Consider the following 26,489-nt stretch of genomic DNA (forward strand, 5'->3'; position numbering starts at 1 on the left):
AGAAGAAAAGAAAAGCTTACAAAAGGTTCAGAGAGCTAGGTATTGTTAGAGATCCAGAAGATTATAAGGCTAATAGGAAGGAGCTTAAGAAGGAAATTGGGAGAGCCAGAAAAGGCCATGTGAAGGCCTTGGCGGGCAGGATTAAAGAAAACCCCCAAGGCATTCTACAAGTATGTGAAGAGCAAGAGGATAAGACGTGAAAGAATAGAACCTATCAAGTGTGACAGTGGGAAAGTGTGTATGGAATCGGAGGAAATAGCAGAGGTACTTAATGAATACTTCAGTATTCACTATGGAAAAAGATCTTGGTGATTGTAGTGATGACTTGCAGCAGACTGAAAAGCTTGAGCATGTAGATATTAAGAAAGAGGATGTGCTGGAGCTTTTGGAAAGCATCAAGTTGAATAAGTCACCGGGACTGGATGAGGTGTACCCCAGGCTACTGTGGAAGGCAAGGGAGGAGATTGCTGACCTTCTGGCGATGATCTTTGCATCATCAATGGGGATGGGAGAGGTTCCAGAGGATTGGAGGGTTGTGGATGTTGTTCCATTATTCAAGAAAAGAAGTAGAGATAGCCCAGGAAATTATAGACCAGTGAGTCTCACCTCAGTGGTTGGTAAGTTGATGAAGAAGATCCTGAGAGCCAGGATTTATGAACATTTGGAGAGGTTTAATATGAGTAGGAATAGTCAGCACGGCTTTGTCAAAGGCAGGTCCTGCGTTATGAGCCTAATTGAATTTTTTGAGGATGTGACTAAACACATTGATGAAGGAAGAGCAGTAGATATAGTGTATATGGATTCCAGCAAGGCATTTGATAAGGTACTCCATGCAAGGCTTATTGAGAAAGTAAGGAGGCATAGGATCCAAGGGGACATTGCTTTGTGGATCCAGAACTGGCTTGCCCACAGAAGACAGAGTGGTTGTAGACGGGTCATATTCTGCAGGGAGGTCAGTCACCAGTAGAGTGCCTCAGGGATGTGTTCTGGGACCTTTACCCTTTGTGATTTTTATAAATGACCTGGATGAGTAAGTCGTGGGATGGGTTAGTAAATTTGCTGATGACACAAAGGTTGATAGATAGATAGATAGATAGATACTTTATTCATCCCCATGGGGAAATTTAACTTTTTTTCCAATGTCCCATACACTTGTTGTAGCAAAACTAATTACATACAATACTTAACTCAGTAAAAAAAAATATGATATGCATCTAAATCACTATCTCAAAAAGCATTAATAATAGCTTTTAAAAAGTTCTTAAGTCCTGGCGGTTGAATTGTAAAGCCTAATGGCATTGGGGAGTATTGACCTCTTCATCCTGTCTGAGGAGCATTGCATCGATAGTAACCTGTCACTGAAACTGCTTCTCTGTCTCTGGATGGTGCTATGTAGAGGATGTTCAGAGTTTTCCATAATTGACCGTAGCCTACTCAGCGCCCTTCGCTCAGCTACCGATGTTAAACTCTCCAGTACTTTGCCCACGACAGAGCCCACCTTCCTTACCAGCTTATTAAGACGTGAGGCGTCCCTCTTCTTAATGCTTCCTCCCCAACACGCCACCACAAAGAAAAGGGCGCTCTCCACAACTGACCTATAGAACATCTTCAGCATCTCACTACAAACATTGAATGACGCCAACCTTCTAAGGAAGTACAGTCGACTCTGTGCCTTCCTGCACAAGGCATCTGTGTTGGCAATCCAGTCTAGCTTCTCGTCTAACTGTACTCCCAGATACTTGTAGGTCTTAACCTGCTCCACACTTTCTCCATTAATGATCACTGGCTCCATATGAGGCCTAGATCTCCTAAAGTCCACCACCATCTCCTTGGTCTTGGTGATATTGAGACGCAGATAGTTTGAGTTGCACCATATCACAAAGTCCTGTATCAGTTTCCTATACTCCTCCTCCTGTCCATTCCTGACACACCCCACTATGGCCGTGTCATCAGCGAACTTCTGCACATGGCAGGACTCCGAGTTATACTGGAAGTCTGATGTGTACAGGGTGAACAGGACCGGAGAGAGTACGGTTCCCTGCGGCGCTCCTGTGCTGCTGACCACCGTGTCAGACCTACAGTCTCCCAACCGCACATACTGAGGTCTATCTGTCAAGTAGTCCACTATCCAATCCACCATGTGAGAGTCTACTCCCATCTCCGTTAGTTTGTGCCTTAAGATCTTGGGCTGGATGGTGTTAAAGGCACTAGAGAAGTCAAGGAATGTAATCCTCACAGCACAACTGGCCCCATCTAGGTGAGGGAGTGATTTGTGCAGCAAATACGTGATAGCATCCTCCACTCCCACCTTCTCCTTATACGCAAACTGAAGAGGATCCTGGGCGTGCCTGGTTTGTGGCCTCAGATTCTGTATTATCAGCCGCTCCATGGTCTACATCACGTGCGACGTCAAGGCAACAGGTCTGAAGTCATTCAACTCCTTTGGTTGTGGTTTCTTCGGTACCGGGACAATACAGGATGTTTTCCACTGTCTGGGTACTCTTCTCTGCTCCAGGCTCATGTTGAAGATGCGCTGTAGTGGTTCTCCCAGCTCAGTCGCACAGGCCCTCAGTAATCGTGGGGAAACTCCATCCGGTCCAGCCGCCTTGCTGGTACAGATCTTCCTCAGTTGACCTTCCACCTGTGCAGCCGTAATCCTGGGCGTGGGCAAGGGTGTTGTGGATAGTGTGGAGGGCTGTCAGAGGTTACAGTGAGACATTGATCAGTTGCAAAACTGGGCTGAGAAGTGGCAGATGGAGTTAAACCCTGATAATTGTGAAATGGTTCATTTTGGTACATCAAATATGATGGCAGAATATAGTAGTAATGGTAAGACTCTTGGCAGTGTGGAGGATCAGAGGGATCTTGGAGTCCGAATCCATAGGACGCTTAAAGCGGCTGCGCAGGTTGACTCTGTGGTTAAGAAGGCATATGGTGCATTAGCTTTAATCAATCGTGGAATTGAATTTAGGAGTTGAGAGGTAACGTTGCAGCTATATAGAACCCTGGTCATACCCCACTTGGAGTACTCTGCTTGCCTCACTATAAGAAGGATGCGGAAGCCATAGAAAGGGTACAGAGGAGATTTACAAGGATGTTGCCTGGATTGGGGAGCATGCCTTATGAGAATAGGTTGAGTGAACTCGGCCTTTTCTCCTTGGAGCGACGTAGGATGAGAGGTGACCCGATAGAGGTGTATAAGGTGATGAGAGGCATTGATGGTGTGGATAGTCAGAGGCTTTTTCCCAGGGCTGAAACGGCTGCCACAAGAGGGTACAGGTTTAAGGTGCTTGGGAGTAGGTACAGATGAGATGTCAGGGTAAGTTTTTTACTGAGAGTGGTGTGTGGAATGGGCTGCCGGCAACAGTGGTGGAGGCAGATACGATAGGGTCTTTTACAAAACTTTTAGATAGGTACATGGAGCTTAGAAAAATAGAGGTCTATAGGCAAGCCTAGTAATTTCTAAGGTAGGGACATGTTCGGCACAACTTCGCGGGCTGAAGGGCCTGTATTGGGCTGTAGGTTTTCTATGTTTCTGTGTAATCATCAGCAAGGTGATAGGGGTGTTGTGTTGTGTTGTGTTGGGTTGTGGCATTGTTGACCGAAGAAACAATATCCACTCCCCTACCTTCATCTAGCTTTTCGTTACTCCTTCAAAAAATGTCTAAAAGTTACATCAGGCATTCCATGCACAAACACATGCGGACTCCTCCTAATCAGACTCTATTTATCCACATGCTTGCTAAATCCTGTTTCTCAGAATTCCCAGTAATTTCCCCACTAGTCATATCTGGCTGACCAGCCTGTAGTTTCCTGGCTAGTCTTTGCTACCCTTCTTAAAGAATGGAACAACCGTATCCACTTCCCGTCCTTGGGAACTTCACCAATGACAAATGGTGAAGCAAATATCTCTATAAAGGCTTCCACAACTTCCTTTCTAGCCTTCCCATAAAGTTGAAGGGTGCCCTGGTGATATATTCACCTTAATGCACTGTAAGGATGGAGATCCCCCTTTCCTAGCAATATGAATGTCTTTCAAAATATCTCTTATCCTCAATAAACAGATGAAAACTGACCTATCTAATGCAGCTCAAGATATTACTCTACTCTCTGTATACACATGACTATGTGACTAGGCATAGCTCAAATACCATCTACAAATTTGCTGACAATATAACCATTGTTGGTAGAATCTCAGGTGGTGACGAGAGGGCATACAGGAGTGAGATATGCCAACTAATGGAGTGGTGTCGCAGCAACAACCTGGTACTCAACGTCAGTAAGACGAAAGAGCTGACTGTGGACTTCAGGAAGGGTAAGATGAAGGAACACATACCAATCTTCATAAGGGATCAGAAATGGAGAGAGTGAGCAGCTTCAAGTTCCTGGGTGTCAAGATCTCTGAGGATTTAACCAGGTCCCAACATATTGATGTAGTCATAAAGAAGGCAAAAGAGTGGTTATACTTAATTAGGAGTTTGAAGAGATTTGGCATGTCAACAAATGCACTCAAAAACTTCTATGGTTGTACTGTGGAGAGCATTCTGATAGGCTGCATCACTGTCTGGTATGGAGGGGCTACTGCACAGGACTGAAAGAAGCTGCGGAATGTTATAAATCTAGTCAGCTTCATCTTGGGCATTAGCCTACAAAGTACCCGGGACATCTTCAAGGAGTGGTGTCTCAGAAAGGCAGTGTATATTATTAAGGACCTCCAGCACCCAGGGTATGCCCTTTTCTCACTGTTACCATCAGGTAGGAGATACAGAAGCCTGAAGGCACACACTCAGCAATTCAGGAACAGCTTCTTTCCCTCTGCCATCTAATTCCTAAATGGACATTGAAGGTTTGGACACTACCTCGCTGTTTTTAATATACAGTATTTCTGTTTTTGCACATTTTTTAAAAAATCTATTCAATATATGTAATTGATTTACTTGTTTATTTACTATTATGTTTTTTTTAATTATTTTTTTCTCTCTCTGCTAGATTATGTATTGCATTGAACTGCTGCTGCTAAATTAACAGATATCACGTCACATGCCGGTGATAATAACCCTGATTCTGATTCAGCCCATGTCTTGGGAATAATCAATAATGATAGCTTTATAAGTGGTGCCCACATCTTACATAAAGTACTGGGTACTGATTGATCATAGTCCAAAGCTGAACAAAATAATGATGGAATTAGTAGAACCATTGCCTTTTCTGTTTTCATCTGATGCAGAGCTAGAGAAGAAGCATTGCTGAATCACAAACTATGTCCCACCAGACATAATCCTTTGGGATGGCAAAATAAACTGTTCTGTTGTGCACAAATTAATTCATATGGATAGACTACAAAAAGAAAGGAGATTTTACTACAGCTTTATAGATCCCTGGTGATGGCTGACAGCCACTGCCTTCTCAAGATTGTTGAAAAAGCTTGGGAAGGGAATAGTGGTTTATCAGACATGAACAACTTTGAGGGTCTTTTATTATAAGGAAGATTGTAGTCTGTTCTTAGTGGAACAGAAACAAGCTGCTGCTGAAGTAGCTGCTTATAAAGGTTTTGCTAAAGTGAGTGTAAGAATAAAAACTTACTTTCATTATTGAGTGTAAGAAATGTGACATGATTATTCATGGTCATTTACAGCAGATCTCAGAGTTCAAAGTAAATTTATTATCAGGTACATCTATATCACCATACACTTCCTTGAGATTAGTTTTCTTGCCAGCATTCACAATAGAACGAAAAAGTACAAAAGAGCCAGTGAAAAACTGCACACAAAGACTGGCAAACAACCAGTGTGCAATAGAATACAATCTGTGGGAATACAATAATAATAATAATAAATAGATAGTAAATAAATAATACAGAGAATATGAGTTGTTAACTTCTTGAAAGTGTGTCCATAGGTTGCGGGATCAGTTCAGAATTGAGGTGAGTGAAGTTAACCATACTGCTTCAAGATCCTGATAGTTCAAGGTGATAACTGTTCCTAAGGCTCTGACCCTCCTTCCCAATCGCAGCAGCAGGAAAGCATCAGCTGGATGCTGGGGTCCTTGACGACAGATGCTGCATTTTTGTGGCAGCACTCATTGCAAATGTGCTCAATGGTGGGGAGGGCTTTGCCTATGAGGAATTGGGTTGTATCCACCATTTTCTGCAGGCTTTTCCAGTCTTCGCCATTGCTTTATACCAGGCCATGAACCAGTCAGGAGCTTCTCCACTGTGCATCTATGGAAATTTGTTAAAGTTTCAGAGTACATGCTGAATCTGCACAGACTTCTAAGAAAGTAGAGGTGCTGCTGTGGCTTCTTTGTGATGGCATTTGTGTGCTGGTCCCATGACAGATCATCTGATATGATAATGTAAAGGAATTTAATGTTACTGACCCTCTTCACCTCCAACCCCTTAAAGAGGACTGGCTCGTGGATCTCTGGTGTCTTCCTCCTGGTTCCTTCTTTGGTTCTGCTGACATTGAGTGAGAGGTTATTGTTGTAGCTCTATTTGACTAGAATTTCAATCCCTCTCCTATATGCCAATTCCTCACAACCTTGGATTCGACCAACAACAGTGGTACTGTCAGCAAACATAAATATGGCATTGGAGCTGTGCTTAGCCGCACAGTCATAGCAAGTAGAGCAGGAGGCGGAGTATACAGCCCTGCTGGTGATGTTGTAGTCAATCCATATTGACTGGAGTCTACAAGTGAGGAAATCAAGGATCCAGTTGTACAGGTCTAGGTCTTGGAGCTTAGTGATTAGTTTTGTGCAGAAAATACGGTTGAATGCTGAGCTATCATCAATGAAGAGCATCCTGACGTATGCATCTTCATTGTCCAGATGTTGCTGAGCTGAATGAAAAGCCACTGAAATGGCATCTGCTGTTGCTTGTTGTGACTGTAGCCAAATTGGAGCAGCTCCAAGTCCCCCCTCAGGCAGGAGTTGATATGCTTTATCACCAACCTCTCACTGCATTTCAACACAGTGGATATAAGTGCTCCTGGACAATAGTCATTGAGGAAGGTTATGATGTCTTCTTGGGTACCAGTACGACTGGAGCCTGCTCAAAGCAGTTGGGTACCTCAGACTGCTGAAGTGAGATGTCAGTAAACAGTCCAGCCAGATGATTAGCATGAGTGCCTCAGTTCTTGACAGGGTGCACTGTGTGGCAAGATGCTTACTGTGGGTTCACCCTCCTGAAGGATGCTCTCATATTGTTCTCAGAGACTAAAATATAGAGTGGCAATAATAAGAAATATTTTCACTTGGAGATTTATTAGGACCTGTAATGCTCTGTTGAAAGTGGAGGTGAGAGCTGATTCTATAAACCCATTTACAAAGTGGCTGAGCAGGCCTTAGCAGTATTCAGAGGATTACAGTAAGCTAGGGTGCAACATTGACCAACCAATTCTTGCATTGTTTGCCGGATGATGACCTCATTTGCGGTAATTCTTTTATGAGGCTCTAAATGTAAACTATATTGATGCTGCACTGTTTGCACTGTTCTCTGTTTGTTGTTGGGGCGATATATTCATATCATTCTGTCATTGTTTGCAGGTGTTCCCTCGGGCCCACGGAATGTGATCTCCAGTGTAAATGAGACCTCCATCACTCTGGAATGGCACCCACCACGTGACGTTGGTGGGCGTGACGACGTCATGTACAACATCATCTGCAAGAAGTGCCACAGCAACCGCAAGTTATGCACCCGATGTGATGAGAACGTCGAGTTTGTGCCCAGGCAGTATGGTCTGACTGAAACCAGAGTCTTCATCAGTAGCCTCTGGGCACACACACCATACACCTTTGAGATTCAGGCTGTCAACGGAGTTTCGGGCAAGAGTACGTTTTTGCCGCAACACGTGTCAGTCAATGTAACCACCAATCAGGCTGGTAAGTAGCTGACAGACCATATCATTGGCCCATTGTGTTTGATTTGTTCCCAGGTTGTGCATATTGTTGCCTACAAGGAAAGTACATTCCTTCCTGGTAAATTGGTTTATTATTGTCACACATACTGAGATGCAATGAAAACAGTCGTTTTGCATGTTATCTGTACATCACATCAGTGCTAGGGACAGCAAGAACAGAATGCAGAATAAAGAGTTACAGTTACAGAGAAACTACAGTGCTGGTGGGCAATAAAGTACAAGGCCATAATGGGTTAGATAATGAGATCAAGAGTCCGTACTTGGGGATTGTTTAATTGTCTTATAACAGCAGGATAGAAGATGTTTTGGGGCCTCGTAATCGGCCTATGAACTGAGTGTTTTTCTGGATTAGAAAGCATTTAGGTGTCAACCACATGCTTGGGCTGGAGTCACATATCGGCCAATTCAGAATCAGAATCGGGTTTATTATCGCCGGAATCTGTCATGAAATTTGTTACCTTAGCAGCAGCAGTTTAATGCAATACATGATAATATAGAAATAAATAAATAAAACCAATTACTGTAAATGTAAACACGAGGAAATCTGCAGATGCTGGAAATTCAAGGAACACACACAAAATGCTGGTGGAACGCAGCAGGCCAGGCAGCATCTATAGGGAGAAGCACTGTCGACGTTTTGGGCCGAGACCCTTCGTCAGGACTAACTGAAAGGAAAGATAGTAAGAGATTTGAAAGTAGGAGGGGGAGGGGAAAGTGCAAAATCATAGGAGAAGACCGGAGGGGGTGGGGTGGAACGTAGAGCTGGAAAGGTGATTGGCAAAAGGAATACAGAGCTGGAGAAGGGAAAGGATCATGGGACGGGAGGCCTAGGGAGAAAGAACGGGGGAGGGGAGCACCAGAGGGAGATGGAGAACAGGCAAAGAGTGATGGGCAGAGAGAGAAAAAAAAGGAGGGGGGGAAGAAACTAAATATATCAGGGATGTAAATGTATAGATGTATATTGGATAGATTAAAAATAGAGCAAACACAGAAATAATACATATAAAAAAGTGAGGTAGTGTTCGTGAGTTCAATATCCATTTAGGAATTGGATGGCAGAAGGGGAGAAACTGTTCCTGAATCACTGATTGTGTACCTTCAGGCTTCTGTACCTCTTTCCTAATGGTAAAAATGAGAAGAGGGCATGCCCTGGGTGCTGGGGGTCCTTAATAATGGATGTCGTCTTTCTGAGGCACCACTCCTTGAAGATGTGAAGGCTCCTTGAGGAGGCGGATACTATAGGGTCTTTTAAGAGACTCTTGGATAAGTACATGGAGCTTAGAAAAACAGAAGGCTATGGGTAACCCTGGGTAGTTTCTAAAGTAAGTACATTTTCCGCACAGCATTGTGGGCTGAAGGGCCCATATTGTGTTGTAGGTTTTCTGTGTTCTATGTCTTGGGTACTATGGAGGCTAAGATGGAGCTGACTAATTTTACAAATTTCTGTAACTTCTTTCAATTCTGTGTAGTAGCTCCCCCGCCCCCATTCCAGACAGTGATCTAGCCAGTCAGAATGCTCTCCATGGTACATCTGTAGAAGTTTTTGAGTTGTTTAGTTGACGAACCAAATCTTTTCAAACTCCTAATGAAATATAGCCACTGCCTTGCCTTCTTTATAGCTGCATTGATATGTTAGGACTAGGCTAGATCCTGGAGACCTTGACACCCAGGAACTTGAAATTGCTCACTTTCTCCACTTCTGATCCCTTTATGAGGATTGATGTGTGTTCCCTCATCTTACCCTTCCTGAAGTCATAATCAGCTTTCGTCTTACTGACACTGAGTGCAAGGTTGTTGCTGGGATACCACTCAACTTGCTGGTACATCTCACTCTCTTCTATGCCCTCTCATTTCCATCTAAGATACAGCAATGGTTCTATCATCAGCAAATTTGTATTTGAGCTATAACTAGCCACACTGTCATGGGTATAGAGCAAGTAGAGCAGTGGGCTAAGCACACTTCCCTGAGGTGCACCAGTGCTGATCATCAGCGAAGAGGAGATATTGTTACCAATCCGCACAGATTGTGGTCTTCCGGTTAGGAATTTGAGGATCCAATTGTCCCATGAGTACCATTAGTGAATGAATTTTTTTTTACAACAGGCCAGTGGTTTTCATGGTCACCATTACTGAGAGCAGTTCATTTTTATTTCAAATTCACTTTATGACTCATTGAAAATTTTCAGTGTTTCATGTCTTTAACCATATACCTCATGTCAATTCATCACCGTTTACCTACTCATCAATTTAATCAAACTTCCCTTCCCATCAAGGACATATTGTACATTTCAAAACTATTAATGCATTGGACAACAGTTCACTCTGCATATTGCTTAACATGAGTCATCACCTTGCATAGAGCTTTGTTTTATACCATATTCAATAAATTGCTCATGTTATTACTCTGCTCAATACTATGCCAAGTGCAAACTGTCTTTCTATGTTGCAGATCCGGTAACCATCTTTATCTAGCACAGTAGTTATGAGCATCAATCCCTGAAAATTCGTTGATCTAAAAAGTTATTGATCTAAGCATTTGAACATAGGGCATCAGGAAGAGAAATAAGCAATTTGGTGGCTTGACCTCAACCTCCAATCCCTACCTACATTTCACGACCTTGCAAACCAAGGATCTGTCTCAGTCTGCCTGAAAAAAATATTCAAAGACTCTGCTTCTACCACCCTTTGATCTTTTCCAAAAATCACAGGCCTCTTAGAGAAAAATTTTGCCTCATCTCTGCTGTCAATGAAAGGAACCTTTTGCAAACTGGGACCTTCATTTGAGATCCTCCCAAAAGAGAAATGTCCTCTCCTCATCCACTTTGTCAAGACCCCTGTGAAATCACACCCATGCCAAAGCTGAATGTCACTGTGGTCTCTACTGTAGTCCTGGAGCAGTGGGTCAGGGTCCAAACTCTTCCACCGTTAGTAATTTCCACCTGGGTTCATCCTTGCATCCTAGTGTACAATAGAATCATATTTCCTGTATTCTGTCACACTTCAAGCCCCATTCTCCCAGACAGATGGCCTGGATTGGCTTCAGGACCAATGACTGTTATCAAATTGTCATCCATTTGGTCAGATTGTACCCTGTTCCCTTCTCCAAAGCAGTGAGGCATTTGTTCACTGAATAATTTGATCAACTCATTCTGGATTTTGTTTGTACTGATACATATCTGAAAAGGGGATAACTATTCCTGGTGTTCCCACAACCAATGTTCTTACTTTAAGGACTCTTAATCTTGTTATTTCATGCTCTTGTTACTTATTGCTCTTTATTGATATTTGCATTTTCACAGTTTATTTTTCATTGCTCCTGGTTACAGTCACTGTTTTATAGATTTGCTAAGTATGCCTGCAGGAAGAAGAATCTGTAGGTTGTATGTGGTAAATTTTATTTTGTGAACTTTTTTGAACTTTGGACATATTTCACAGATTCATACAGCATGGAAACAGGCCCTTTGTCCAACCAAGTCATTGTAATCACCATCCAGCTGTCCACACTCATCCTACTAATCTCAAGGTTCCTTTAAACTCGCCCACATTCTACCATCCACCTACACACTGGTGGCAATTTACACTGGTGAAATAACCTATTGAAATGCATTTCTTTGGGAAGTGGAAGGAATCTATAATGCATAAGAAAAACTACCCACTTGGTCACAGAGAGAATGAGTAAATTCTACATCAACAGCACCATGGTCAGGATTAATCTGGCTATCCTGTGTTCAGATGCAAAAGCTCCATTAACTATGTACTCTGCTGACCTTTAGGTGTCTTCAAATTCTTTGGCCATAAGGTTCCTGCACCCTCTACTCCTTTCTTATTTTTAATTCAATCATAGAGTCATGGAACACTACACCAGAGAAACAGACCCTTTGGCCCATCTAGTCTATGCCAAATTATTAATCTTCCTTGTCCCATCAACCTGCACCTGGACCATAGACATCCATATATCATTAAAAATTTCTCTGAATTTGTCTCCACGTTCACCATGTACGCTGGCAGCTCATTCCACACTCTCATGTTCCTCTTAAATATTTTACCTTTCACCTTTCATCCTTCACCCATAACCTCTCATAGTCTCATCTAACCTCAGTGGAAAAAGCCTGCTTGCATTTACACTATCTATACACCTCATAATTTTGTATACCTCTATCAAATCTCTCAATCTTCTACGTTCAAGGGAATAAAATCCTAACCTATTCAACATTTCTCTGTAACTCAGGTCCTCAAGTCCTGGCAATATCCTTGTAAATTTTCTCTGCACTCTTTCAATCTTATTGACATCCTTCCTGTAATTAGGTGACCAAAACTGCACATAATACTCCAAATTAGGCTTTGCCAATGTCTTAAACAATTTCAATGTAACATCCCAACTACTGTCTCAATACATTAATTTAGGAAGGCCAATGTGCCAGAAGCTTTCTTCACAACGCTATCTACCTGTGACACCACTTTGAAGGTATTATGGACCTGTATTCCTAGATCCCTTTGGTCTGCCACACTCCTCAGCGCCCTACCCTCACAGTGTAAGATTTACCCTGGCTTGTCCTCACAAACTGCAACACCTCACACTTGTCTGCATTAAATTCCATCTGCAATTTTTCAGCCTATTTCAACGGCTGGTGCAGATCCTGCTGCCAGGACGGATGGTCTTCATACTCCCCACTACACCGCCAATCTCGGTGTCATCCACAAAGCTACTGATCCAGTTGACCATATTATCATCCAAATCATTGATATGGATGACAAAACAGCAATGGACTCAGCACCGATCCCTGTGGCACATCACTAGTCACAAAGTTACAGGCCTCCAGACAGAGAGGGCTCTCTGGATTCTCCCTTAAAGCCAATGTCTAATCCAATTTACTACCTCGTATTGAATGACAAGCAACTGCCATCTTGGCAAACCTCCCATGAGGGACCTTGTCAAAGGCTTTGCTAACGTGCATGATTACAACATCTACTGCCTTGGCTTCATCAACTTTCCTGGTAACTTCCAAGATTGGTTAGACATGATCTACCACGCACAAAGCCATGTTGACTATCCCTAATCAGTCCTTGTCTAACCAACTATGCGGTCCCTTAGAATTCTTTCCCCAATCCTCAAACCTCTGTGTTTGGTCAAATTTTTAGTTGCCTATTCTAGGATCTCATTGTCAGTTATCTCTCCATGAATGGCACAGTGGTTACTAACGATGCCTTCCAGCTCCAGTAATTCATATTTACTGTCTGTGTAGAGTTTGCATATTCTGTGGGCTTCACCCATCTGCTCCAGTTTCTTCCCACATCCCACATAAATGTGCATTTCTGTTTATAAAATACTGTAATTTGTCCCTTATTATGGGTAAGAATCAAGAGACACGTGATACAGATCAGTCAGAGGGGAGTGGGAATGGAACTGGTGGGATTTGGAGCGGGAATGGGACTGGTGGGATCAGTCAGAGGGGAGTGGGAATGGAACTGGTGGGATTTGGAGCGGGAATGGGACTGGTGGGATCAGTCAGAGGAGAGTGGGAATGGGACTGATGGGATTTGGAGTGGGAATGGGACTGGTGGGATTTGCTTTGTTGGGAGCTGGCATGGACTCAATGGACAGAATGTTCTCCCACTGTGAATTAATTCTGTGGCTCCTTAAGTTGTTCTACTTTCATTAATGTGCCATAAACTCACAGGTTAGAACCAGAACAAGTTGAGCAAAGGAGAGGCACTTCATGCTTAAGTAGTACGTTCCCTTACGTTTGAAGAGTTTTCACAGCATTTGACGTGCTGTTTTTATGATTGTGCTCTATAGAATCATCTTTAAGCTTGTGTTTTTTGTTTGACACAGGTTCTGTTTATTTCGAAATACATTCTGCAAATCTCAGGGATAAGTGTGACTTCCCACCTATCCACAAGCTGAATAAACTTCATCTAATCCCAAAGCCCAATAACTAACTCAATGCCTAACTCAGGTATGCTCCCAATAAATATGTAGAACTGTGTGTGTAGTTGTAATATGGTGGAATTTTTGTCAACTGCTTTTACTGAGAAAAGAGAGGTTGCTTCCTTAATGAGTAAGATTCCTTATTTCTGACTTCACTTGATGCAGTATCCTCTGTAAATGAGCAAGTGCCTGTTCACACCACTGATTGAGCACTGGGAGTCAAGTACAGAGGTGAGACGATTGAAATTGGATTCTGAGATCGCAGCACAGCTGCTTGCTGTTATATGGTGATGGCAGTCAAACTGGAAGTGTTATTGAAGTAAGGGATGTTTCCAGCAACACTGCTTTCTCAAGTTAACAAGGTGGAAGAATTCAACATTTGGGAATATCACTCACTGTTAATTTGCATCAAGTGTTCATCAGTTTGATATCACAGCCTTTGTGGGGACAGTGAAGCCTCTTTTAACACCAATCTTCTGCCATGTGTCATGATGGGCAGTGAGGAACCCTGGTGATATCAGATAATTATCAGCAGTCAAGTAACTGACCGTTGCATCTTTGGGATGTGAATAAAAACCATATCATTCAGACAAAACCCTCTGGAAAGCTTCACAAACTTGACACAGACAGCTCTTGGGGGTGGAATTGAACCCTAGACTTGCAATTCAGTAGCACTAACTGTTGCACCTGGCCACAGTCAGCAGTCAAAATTACTCTGGGTTCCAGGTAGCAGCAAGATGCCCAGAATCTTTTCATGTGACATGAACACTACCTCACTACTTTTTATTTCTGTTATTTTGCACTACATATTTTAACTTACCTATTTAATAAACATGTATATAATTATTGGAACTCATTTTTCTCTAAATTTATTTATCATTATTTCATTGTACTGCTGCTATGAAGTTAACAAATTTCATGCCATATGGGTAATATTAAATCTGATTCTGATTCTGACCTGATTATGGCTGACATTAAAACTTACAGGAGATTAAGCAAATCTATCCACAATACCAGCTAAACTCAGCAGGGAGCAGCTGAATCCAATTTTATATAGCGGACAAACTATTAAAATTAGATACTGGGTTACTCAACCCAGTGAAATTCACAAGTATAGCTGTTTGTAAAACAGTATCAAAGTTGAAAGCACATTTATTATCAAAATATATATACTACATACAACCTTGAGATTTGCCTTCTTACAAGTGGCCACAAAACAAAAAAACCCAATAGAACCCATTTAAAAGAAGACCATCAATTACCCAATGAGCCAAAAAAAAACACAAATCATGAAAACAATAAAAGTAAGTAAATAGATTCAGAACTAAAGTTCACAAAAGTGAGTGCACAGCCATGAAGCTAGTCATCACTGCAGTCGATTCAGAAGCCAGTTAGTTGTAGGCTGCAGCCTTAATTCAGCGCAAAGACAAGTAAATTTCATGGAGCAACAAGTTGAACACTGGGCCATTCCTCACATTCCTCTTCACCAGCTCCACGACACTGACCTTTTCAATCTGCCTGGTGCTTAAATCAGCTAAACCTCAGGTTGTTCCTCACTTTTGCACCTAGGCCCCCTTGCTGCTTCGATATGCTCTGGGGTCCAGGACCCACTGCCTCTATTTGGCCTGTACCTGAACTTTTCAATCTGGCCTGGTGCTTAAATTAGTCAAACCTTGGGTCATTCCTTGTTCTTGGGCCTGGGTCTGGACCCTGCTGACTTGACTCTGCCTTACCTCGGTAGTGCCACTTCAAATTACCTCCAAGTCAGCTCTAGCTAAGGCTAAACACTGGTTCATTCTCCACTCTCGGGCCTGGGCCCGACAGCCTCGATTTGGCCCATACCCACCACCATCCTGCACTTCTGAGACTTCTGTCCACATCACAAATTTGCCAAATTGTACAGGCGGTTCAAAAGCTCAACTCCGAAAGGGAAGTTACAGGCTATTTATTGTATCCAAGAAAAAGTGTGATTAATAAAGTAATTTGTAGTTTTTTTTTGCCAGCAAGTTGACACCGTGCTTCACCAACGCTATCTTAAATCGTATGCTTCGAAATGTCACAGTTCTCCTTTATATTGAGATGTTTTCAGTAGTGGACTATCTCAATCAATGGATCAAGGTTTCAAGATGAAGGGCGAGTCATTTAAAATGTAGAAACTTCCTTCAGAGAGCAGTGAATCTCTGGAATTCTCTACTCCAGAGGGTTATGGAGGCAGGACAAAGTGAAGGGAATGGATGTTGGGCATGGCACAGTAAAGGAGTTGAGGGCAGCATAGATCATATTAAATAATGGGGCAGCCTTGAGAGGCCAGGTGGCCTATTCCTGCTCCTATTCTCTTGTGTTCAAATATAGAAAGGGCAGCCTTATGCTGCCTTTTTGGTTTGGAAATAGCTAACAGTTGAGTGTTTGGCCCACTGACTGTGAGGTATGCTCAATTGTTGCAGCAGCAGACTGCAACAGGATGTCATCTTTAGTTGTGAATTGTGTCCCAGTCTCTGCAGTTCCATTAGTTTCGCAGAAAGTGTTGAAGGATACTATTATCCAAATATTCCCAGAAGAGTAGGGAGTATTTGCCATTTCCCAGCCTGTATTCTGAAGAGTTTTTCAGTAAACAGCATGTAAAGTGTTGCAAACCTGCCTCTCGCTTTGGTGATCTAATGCTTCCCTTATGGCTTACATTAATAAGAAATTTAATAAAGTGTTGAAAGAGAGTGTACTTCCATGCATATTTATAAATCAAATGGTGATATCAGCTGGAGTTTTCTCTAAATCTTTTGTTTTATTTAGAAAGTAGATCCCACAGCAGAGGAAGTTCCTTCCACATCTCCTTGGAGCAGTGAATTTAGACTCCGTTGAACTTAGCTACCTCCTTGCTTCTCAATTGTTCCTTTCGGCTTCCGCTCAGTCAGGCTGTCTGCTTTGAGACCTTTGTACCTTGATGGTCCCAGATGACTATGAGTCATCTGATCATGGCTTGCCTCTTCCTTCCTTGACTGCCTCCAGTGTGGTTGGGTGGGACGTAAGTCAAGGCCAGGATGACTGTACTAAAGAGGCAACTTGCAAAGTAGAAGAGAAAGGAGAATTTGGCAAGAGCAGGAATTTAGTAAATGCTGGTAGATAACACTTTCAGCCAAGTGATAAGCATGATTTAAATACATAATTATTATATAAATATATAATATATATATAATAATAATATAATATAATACATACATTATTATTAATACATAATCTGTGGATCTTAAAGCTGGAAATCTCAGATTAAAACAGAAAATGTTGGAAATGTTCGGTTGGTCATGCAATATCCATGGAGGGAGAAACCAAAGGTGACATTCCAGGTTGTTGATATTCCATCAGAATCAAGAAAAGTTAGAAATCAAATCTATTTTAACTTGCAGAGAAGGGAAGGGTGGAGAGAAAAACAGATAGCACCTGTAGCAGGTGGGGACCACACATGTTCGAATCCACACGAGATGGTGGTGCTGACTGTCTGGGGATTGTGGAGATAGGAAGTGGTAAGGGGAGATTTGATTGAATAGCTAACGAGGTGGTGGTCATGGTTGTGGGGGCTTTGTGGAGGTAGAAGCTGGGGAGGAGAAACAGGAGGCTTGTTAAATCAAGGAGCATTAGAAGAAAAAGATGAATTTTAAAAGAGTTGAGAGAAAAAAAGAAACTGCAGGACATGAAATAAAGAACGCAGTAATTGTTGGAAATCTAAAATAAAATAAAGTGTTGGAAATTCCCAGGGAGTTCCTTTGTGACAGTAACAGATCATCCAATGTTAACAAGGCTTTCCTGTTCTCTGCCATTCAATCTCACAAGGACCCCACCTTATCACAGACATTCCCTTTGCTCTATCATCCTTACACATCTCTGCAACAGAAAATAGGTTTGATTTAAAACCTTTTTCAACCCTGATGAGAGTTCGTCAGTCCAAAATATTAACTATGTTTCTCTCTCCACAGATGTTACCTGCTGAGTATTCACAGTGTTCTGTTGTTTTCTTGGAATTGGAATCAGTTTAATACTATATTGTCACGTGTAGTCAGAGTGAAAAGTCTTATGCTTATGTGTCACCCAGATAGATATTTCCGCAGATCAGTACACTAAGGTAGTGAAAAGAGAAAACGGAATGCTCTTTGTCTCAGTGAGGTAGACAAAGAGCGTGCGAGGGCTAAAAAGAGCTCAAGAGTTTATCTTTACCGTATGAGAGAGACATTCAGGAATCTGATAACAGCAAGATAGAAGCTGTCCTTGAGCCTCGTGCAACAAACTCTGAAGGTTTTGTGCCTTCTGCTCAATGGCAGAGGGAAGAAGAGAGCATGTCCAAGCTAGGAGGGACCTTGATTATGCCAGTTGCTTTCCTGAGGCAGCGGGAAGTGCAGGCAGTGTCAATGGAGAGGAGGCTGGTTTGCCTGATATATGCCAGATCTTCTGTTTGAGAACATTTGAACCTGTTTGCCTGTCATAACTGTAGCATAAAATGGCCCAATATGTCAGATATCCTAGAATCATCTAGCATAACAACAGGCTCTTCAGTCCATCTTGCCCTTGCTGACCATCAAGTACTAAGGATGATAGTGTGTAGGAATTGGCTCCAGTTCAACCAACCATACTTAGGTTTTCTAAGCTTGAGAGTTGAGGTCACTGCAAGTTCAAGTTTAAGTTTAATTGTCATTCAACCACATATGAATACAGCCAAATGAAACAACATTACTCTGGAACCAAGCTACAAAACACAGTACCAACAGTCATACACAGCATAAAGAACATATAGCACATATAAGATATCAGTAAAATACTGTCACAAAAACATATTTAGTCCAAGTCCCTGCGTCTATGAATGTTGCAGCAGTCTGCAGTTAAACATAATACAACTTGTCTTCTGCCAAGCGAACACGGGGGTGGGGTGGGGGCAGTACCAATTCCAGCTTGGACTCTACACCACATCGTCTCCGGTGGAGCGTAATGGCTCCGTCACCTCTCTCCTGAGCTGCTATAAACAGGTGACACTGCTTCTCGCTATGACTGAGACCACACAGCTCCCCCACCATCCACCCCTGCCAACTACCAATAAATCATTGAATCGGACTTGCAGCATTCTACATAACAACGTTCAACAGGGTCTTGCGGTCACAAGAAAAGTGGCGAGATGATCACTCACTGTTAGCTTCACACCGCTTCGCGCACCGACTCATCCGACGCCTCTCTGGCGCAGGCAGCAGCATGGTCCACAGCAAGTTCAACTCTTACAGTTTCTCCACTAATTAGCAACTCGCTGATGGGGTAGACCTGCAGTACTTTAAGTTCTTAATGTCCAGCAGGATCTTGTGATCGTCAGAACTATATTTATAAAAGACAATATCATCCATGGTTGACTCCATAGAAACTGTTGTGATCGAACACACCGCCATAGAAACATAGAAAACCTACAGCACAATACAGGCCCTTCAGCCCACGATGCTGTGCCGAACATGTACTTACTTTAAGAATTACCTAGGGTTACCCATAGCCCTCTTTTTTTTCTAAGCTCCATGTACCTATCCAGGAGTCTCTTAAAAGACCCTATCATATCTACTTCCACCATCGTTGCCGGCAGCCCATTCCACGCACTCACCATTTTCCTATAGAAGCCATTGCGATCTGTAGATGCAGAAGCTGAGGATTTCGGGGCCATGTTGAGGAATGGAAGTGGTGCAGTGCAGGGAATAGTTGATGGGAAGCAAACGCAGAAACAGGATCAGGGACAAGAAGGAACACAATGTATTCGGTTTGAAATAAACTACTCCAGAATTTGCTATGTTGCTCCCTGGCCGTTTCTTCTCCTATTTCCTCTGCTTCAAGCTTGAAAGATGTTATACGACGAGTTGTTGACTGTGTGAATGAAGACCCAGCCAGAGGAGAGGTGACCTGGTGATGACATTAGCATCCAAGCCAGTGAGAGGCTGCGACTGAGAAAGGCCAGCTGAGGAGAGTGTAGAATAACTGAGGTTTAATCCAGCACAGAAAAGAAAACAGAGGGAATACAAAAGAGATAGAAACGCACAGTAAGAAAGAATGTATATAAAATTCACTGACAGTTTGCACACAATTTTATCCATTTGTGGAAACTCATCACTTTAATGTAAGCTTGGCTCAAGTCAGTAGACTTTCCTCTTTGAAACTGAGATTGTGTGCTCAAACTAAATGAGAACTTTACAAAGGAGAAAAGTAAACATTTATAAAATAGAGTTCATCACCTCAGTACACTCGACTACATTCTTAGTTCATTACAGAGGCTTTGAAAGTGAGGCACAGCAGCCAGTCATTCAGTCCATTAACCCAGAATTGCAGCCAGCGGTGAGCTCCCAACTTCTGCCTGATTACATGCCACTGGCACATTTGGAGCATATCTGCTTGGATTCATAGAACACAGAACAGTACAGCAAAGGAATAGACCCTTCAGCCCTTCTAGTTATTCTGTTACTCTAATCACAAACGAGAAAATCTGCAGATGCTGGAAATCTAAACAATGCACACAAAATGCTGCAGGAACTCAGCAGGCCAGGCAGCATCTATGGAAAAAATGTATAGTCAACATTTCAGGTTGAAACCCTTAAGCAGGACTGGAGAAAAAAAGCGGAGCAATAGATTTAAAAGGTAGAGAAGAGGAGAGGGAAACTCAAGGTGACAGGTGAAACTTGGAGGATGAGGGATGAAGCAAAGAGCTGGGAAGATGATTGGTGAAAGAGACAGAAGGCCATGGAAGAAAGATAAAGCGGGAGGAGCACCAGAGGGAGGCAATGGGCGGGCAAGGAGATGAAATGTCAGAGGGAATAGGGGATGGGAAATGGGGGAGGGGGCATTACTGGAAATATGAAAAATCGATGTTTATGCCATTAGGTTGGAGGCTACCCAAATAGAATATAAGGTGTTGTTCCTCTAACCTAAGTGTGGCCTCATCACGACAGTGGACGAGGTCGTGGATGGACATATCGGAACAGGAATGGTTTTTTTTTTCCATAGATGCTGCCTGGCCTGCTGAGTTCCTGCAGCAGTTTGTGTGTTATTCTGTCTAGTGCCATTGCTCTGCACCTGGGTTAGCACTCTCTATATCCTTTCAACAAGTTAGGGACTACGAAGAATTTGGAAGTCGTGACAATCATATTGAACGTTACGATGAAAATGAAGATTTAGAAGATGCAATTGTTGAAAGTTTTGTATAAAATCAGTCTGTAATATAATCCTATTAATGTGGTCATCCCTTTCTTATTCCTCATTTCTACCTATAAAGCCACAATAGACGAGCCTCCAGTCTGTCCTGTCTGAGCACTGCCATGATGTTTTCCCTGAAGAGTAATGCCACCACTGCCCGTTTCATACCTCCTGGTCTATCATATCTAAAAGAATGGTACACCAGAACATTGAGCTGTCAGTTCTGCCCCTCCTGCAACCAAGTCTCACTCATGGCTACAATGTGATAATTCCATGTGCCAATCCAAAGGAAACATCACCCCAACAACAGAAACATCTTGTGTCCACTCTCCATGTCCACTCTCTCTTGAGTCCACCCTCTGTGCCCACCCACCCACCCATGTGTCCACTCCCTCTTGAGTCCACCCTCTGTGTCCACTCACTCTTCTATCCACTCTTGTGTCCAGCCTCTGCGCCCACCAACTCTTGTGTCCACTCTCTGTGCCCACCAACTCTTGTGTCCAGTCTCTGTGCCCACCAACTCGTGCCCATTCTCTGTACCCACCCACTCGTGTTCACTCTCTGTGCCCACCCACTCAAGTGTCTACACTCTGTGCCCACCCACTCTTCTGTCCAGTCTCTGCGCCCACCAACTCTTGTGTCCACTCTCTGTGCCCACCCACTCTTGTGTCCAGTCTCTGTGCCCACCAACTCTTGTGTCCAGTCTCTGTGCCCACCCACTCTTGTGTCCAGTCTCTGTGCCCACCAACTCTTGTGTCCTGTCTCTGTGCCCACCCACTCTTGTGTCCAGTCTCTGTGCCCACCCACTCTTGTGTCCGGTCTCTGTGCCCACCAACTCCTGTGTCCAGTCTCTGTGCCCACCCACTCTTGTGCCCATTCTCTGTGCCCACCAACTCTTGTGCCCATTCTCTGTACCCACCCACTCGTGTTCACTCTCTGTGCCCACCCACTCTTGTGTCCAGTCTCTGTGCCCACCAACTCTTGTGTCCTGTCTCTGTGCCCACCCACTCTTGTGTCCAGTCTCTGTGCCCACCCACTCTTGTGTCCGGTCTCTGTGCCCACCAACTCCTGTGTCCAGTCTCTGTGCCCACCCACTCTTGTGCCCATTCTCTGTGCCCACCAACTCTTGTGCCCATTCTCTGTACCCACCCACTTGTGTTCACTCTCTGTGCCCACCCACTCTTGTGTCCAGTCTCTGTGCCCACCAACTCTTGTGTCCAGTCTCCGTGCCCACCCACTCTTGTGTCCAGTCTCTGTACCCACCAACTCTTGTGTCCAGTCTCTGTGCCCACCCACTCTTGTGTCCACTCTGAGCTCACTCACTCTTGTGCACTAGCTTTGATGTGAATGCTTCTGGAGATTTGTTATATGTTAATGATCCCTTTGTTCTTTATTTGGATTCTTAACATACCAACATGATTCTATTGGTCCTACCAAATCCAGTTTACTTGCTAGCATGATCCTATTGTTCTTACGAAATCCAGGTTTACCTGTTGAAATTAGGTTTAGATTCAGATTTATCACACATACATGGAAACATACAGTGAAATGCATTTGTTTTGCATTAACACCCAACACACCTAAGGATGTGCCTGAAAGTGTCTCCATACATTCCGGTGCCAACGTAGCATACCCACGATGCTCAGCAAAACAACAGAGAACACAACAACAGCAAAACAAAACAATCCCCTTGTCTCTCTCACCCACTGAGACACAGAGAAAGTCCTCCAACTGCTGATCAGCTCGCCGGGCTGCTTCCGCCATTGGGCGTTGACTTCCAGACTTCCATTTGACCTTCGGGCTCCAGTTTTCAGTATCGGCCGCCAGACTAGTCAATGATGGGTCACCAAGCTCCCAGCTGTCGTGTCTCCTCCTCGCATGGACATCCGATCCCAGGACCAACCAACTTGCGACAGCATGAAATCCAGAGGTGTCCTTCACTGTCAATTCAGCCACCCTCAAAGAAATCTGACAGATTTGACAGCTATGTTCTTATCTTTCACAAAAATCACTGACTGATAGAGTCACAGAAATGAACAGCATAAAACAGACCATTCAGCTCAACTCATTCACACTGATCAGTGGGGACCCATCATTCAGCACTCAGTACACAACCTTGTGTGCCTAGGCACTCGATTAGATACTTCGTTAAGAGGAATAGATAGAGTGGACAGCCAGCACCACTTCCCCAGGTCACCACTGCTCAGTACAAGAGGACATGGCTTTAAGGTAAGGGGAGGGAAGTTCAAGGGGGATATTAGAGGAAGGTTTTTTACTCAGAGAGTGGTTGGTGCGTGGAATGCACTTCCTGAGTCAGTGGTGGAGGCAGATACACTAGTGAAATTTAAGAGACTACCAGGCAGGTATATGGAGGAATTTAAGGTGGGAGGTGGGTTATATGGGAGGCAGGGTTTACGGGTGGGCACAACATTGTGGGCCGAATGGCCTGTACTGTGCTGTATTGTTCTATGTTCTATTTAAATGTTGTTAGTGACCTAGCTTCAACAATTCTTGATTAGAATCATATCTATTATCACTGACTGATAGGAAATGTCTTGTTTCACCACATGACAAACCTGAACTGTAAGGAAGCTCAGAGGCCACCGATGTGTATTCTGCATTGGTTTCCAAGTGTGCGCTTTAGTCAGCCTGGTTCGTCACTTCCTCTGTTCTTCTCCAGCTCGACCATGACTGGCGTAACTCAGTAAAAACATTTAATCCGAGTGATCCATTGGCATTCTTGCTCCAACAAAACATAATATGAATTACCAAAATAAACTAAATAGTGCAAACATTAGGAATTTGCCTTTGTCAACAGCTGAGAAATCTGTTGTTGAAGGGGAGGAAACTTTATGAACTGAGTACTGGGCACATTAAAGTTGAAGGTAAACGTTCAGGCTCCTACATCTCCTTTCCAGTGGAGGTAACATAAGAGGGCACATCCCAGTTGGCAAGGGTCCTTGATGATGACTGCACCTTCTTGGGGAAGTTTGTACCTGTGATCGCGGGGACTGAGTGATCATGGGGAGGTTTGTACCTGTGATCGAGGGGACTGAGTGATCTTGGGGAAGTTTGTACCTGTGATCGAGGGAACTGAGTGATCTTGGGGATGTTTGTACCTGTGATCGAGGGGACTGAGTGATCTTGGGGAAGTTTGTACCTGTGATCGAGGGAACTGAGTGATCTTGGGGAAGTTTGTACCTGTGATCGAGGGGACTGAGTGATCATGGGGAGGTTTGTCTCTGTGATCGAGGGGACTGAGTGATCTTGGGGAGGTTTGTACCTGTGATCGAGGGGACTGAGTGATCTTGGGGAGGTTTGTCCCTGTGATCGAGGGGACTGAGTGATCATGGGGAGGTTTGTACCTGTGATCGAGGGGACTGTGATCATGGGGAAGTTTGTACCTGTGATCGAGGGGACTGAGTGATCATGGGGAGGTTTGTACCTGTGATCGAGGGGACTGAGTGATCTTGGGGAGGTTTGTCCCTGTGATCGAGGGGACTGAGTGATCTTGGGGAGGTTTGTCCCTGTGATCGAGGGGACTGAGTGATCTTGGGGAGGTTTGTCCCTGTGATCGAGGGGACTGAGTGATCATGGGGAGGTTTGTACCTGTGATCGAGGGGACTGAGTGATCTTGGGGAAGTTTGTACCTGTGATCGAGGGGACTGAGTGATCTTGGGGAAGTTTGTACCTGTGATCGAGGTGACTGAGTGATCTTGGGGAAGTTTGTACCTGTGATCGAGGGGACTGAGTGATCTTGGGGAGGTTTGTCCCTGTGATCGAGGGGACTGAGTGATCTTGGGGAGGTTTGTACCTGTGATCGAGGGGACTGAGTGATCTTGGGGAGGTTTGTACCTGTGATCGAGGGGACTGAGTGATCTTGGGGAGGTTTGTCCCTGTGATCGAGGGAACTGAGTGATCTTGGGGAAGTTTGTACCTGTGATCGAGGGGACTGAGTGATCTTGGGGAAGTTTGTACCTGTGATCGAGGGGACTGAGTGATCATGGGGTGGTTTGTCCCTGTGATCGAGGGGACTGAGTGATCTTGGGGAAGTTTGTACCTGTGATCGAGGGGACTGAGTGATCTTGGGGAGGTTTGACCCTGTGATCGAGGGGACTGAGTGATCTTGGGGAAGTTTGTACCTGTGATCGAGGGGACTGAGTGATCTTGTGGAGGTTTGTACCTGTGATCGAGGGGACTGAGTGATCTTGGGGAAGTTTGTACCTGTGATCGAGGGGACTGAGTGATCTTGGGGAGGTTTGTCCCTGTGATCGAGGGGACTGAGTGATCATGGGGAGGTTTGTACCTGTGATCGAGGGGACTGAGTGATCATGGGGAGGTTTGTCCCTGTGATCGAGGGGACTGAGTGATCATGGGGAGGTTTGTACCTGTGATCGAGGGGACTGAGTGATCTTGGGGAGGTTTGTCCCTGTGATCGAGGGGACTGAGTGATCATGGGGAGGTTTGTACCTGTGATCGAGGGGACTGAGTGATCATGGGGAGGTTTGTACCTGTGATCGAGGGGACTGAGTGATCATGGGGAAGTTTGTACCTGTGATCGAGGGGACTGAGTGATCATGGGGAGGTTTGTACCTGTGATCGAGGGGACTGAGTGATCTTGGGGAGGTTTGTCCCTGTGATCGAGGGGACTGAGTGATCATGGGGAGGTTTGTACCTGTGATCATGGGGAAGTTTGTACCTGTGATCGAGGGGACTGAATGATCTTGGGGAAGTTTGTACCTGTGATCGAGGGGACTGAGTGATCTTGGGGAAGTTTGTACCTGTGATCGAGGGGACTGAGTGATAATGGGGAGGTTTGTACCTGTGATCGAGGGGACGGAGTGATCATGGGGAGGTTTGTACCTGTGATCGAGGGGACTGAGTGATCATGGGGAGTTTTGTACCTGTGATTGAGGGGACTGAGTGATCATGGGGAAGTTTGTACCTGTGATCGAGGGGACGGAGTGATCATGGGGAGGTTTGTACCTGTGATCGAGGGGACTGAGTGATCATGGGGAGGTTTGTACCTGTGATTGAGGGGACTGAGTGATCATGGGGAGGTTTGTACCTGTGATCGAGGGGACTGAGTGATCATGGGGAGGTTTGTCATTGTGATGGATCTGACTGAGTGATCATGGGGAGGTTTGTCCCTGTGATCGAGGGGACTGAGTGATTATTGGGTTGTTTGTCATTGTGATGGATCTGACTGAGTCTTCTGCAGTTTCTTGCTCTCAGGTACTCACTACTCTCTGGCTGAAGATGGCCCTTGTACAGTTACTCTAAATCTTTTCCCCCTTTACCCTAAATCTATGTTTTCTAGTTTTATCTACCTCTGAGTTGGAAAAATATTTCTTTCCTGCACTCTCTCCAGCAATATTACATCTTTCATATATACCTTGGTGACCAGAACTGCAGATAATATTCCATTGGATGTTATATAACTTCCT

General features: G+C 44.0%; 1 protein-coding gene across 5 annotated transcripts in view; it reads left to right on the forward strand.

Moving 5' to 3' along the window:
- Positions 1-26,489, forward strand: part of ephb1 (EPH receptor B1) — a 649,893-nt gene that overhangs the window by 401,310 nt on the left and 222,094 nt on the right. For all 5 annotated transcript variants that reach the window (XR_012098311.1, XM_073040563.1, XM_073040562.1 and 2 more), the window contains exon 5: positions 7,546-7,881. Coding sequence is in view for 4 of the 5 variants with exons in the window: in XM_073040563.1 (XP_072896664.1) it covers positions 7,546-7,881 (336 nt within the window). In the remaining variant the exon portion in view is untranslated. The remainder of the gene's footprint in view (positions 1-7,545; positions 7,882-26,489) is intronic.

This window comes from Hemitrygon akajei, chromosome 3 (genome assembly GCF_048418815.1).
Source record: "Hemitrygon akajei chromosome 3, sHemAka1.3, whole genome shotgun sequence".
NCBI classification, from domain to species: Eukaryota; Metazoa; Chordata; class Chondrichthyes; order Myliobatiformes; family Dasyatidae; genus Hemitrygon; species Hemitrygon akajei.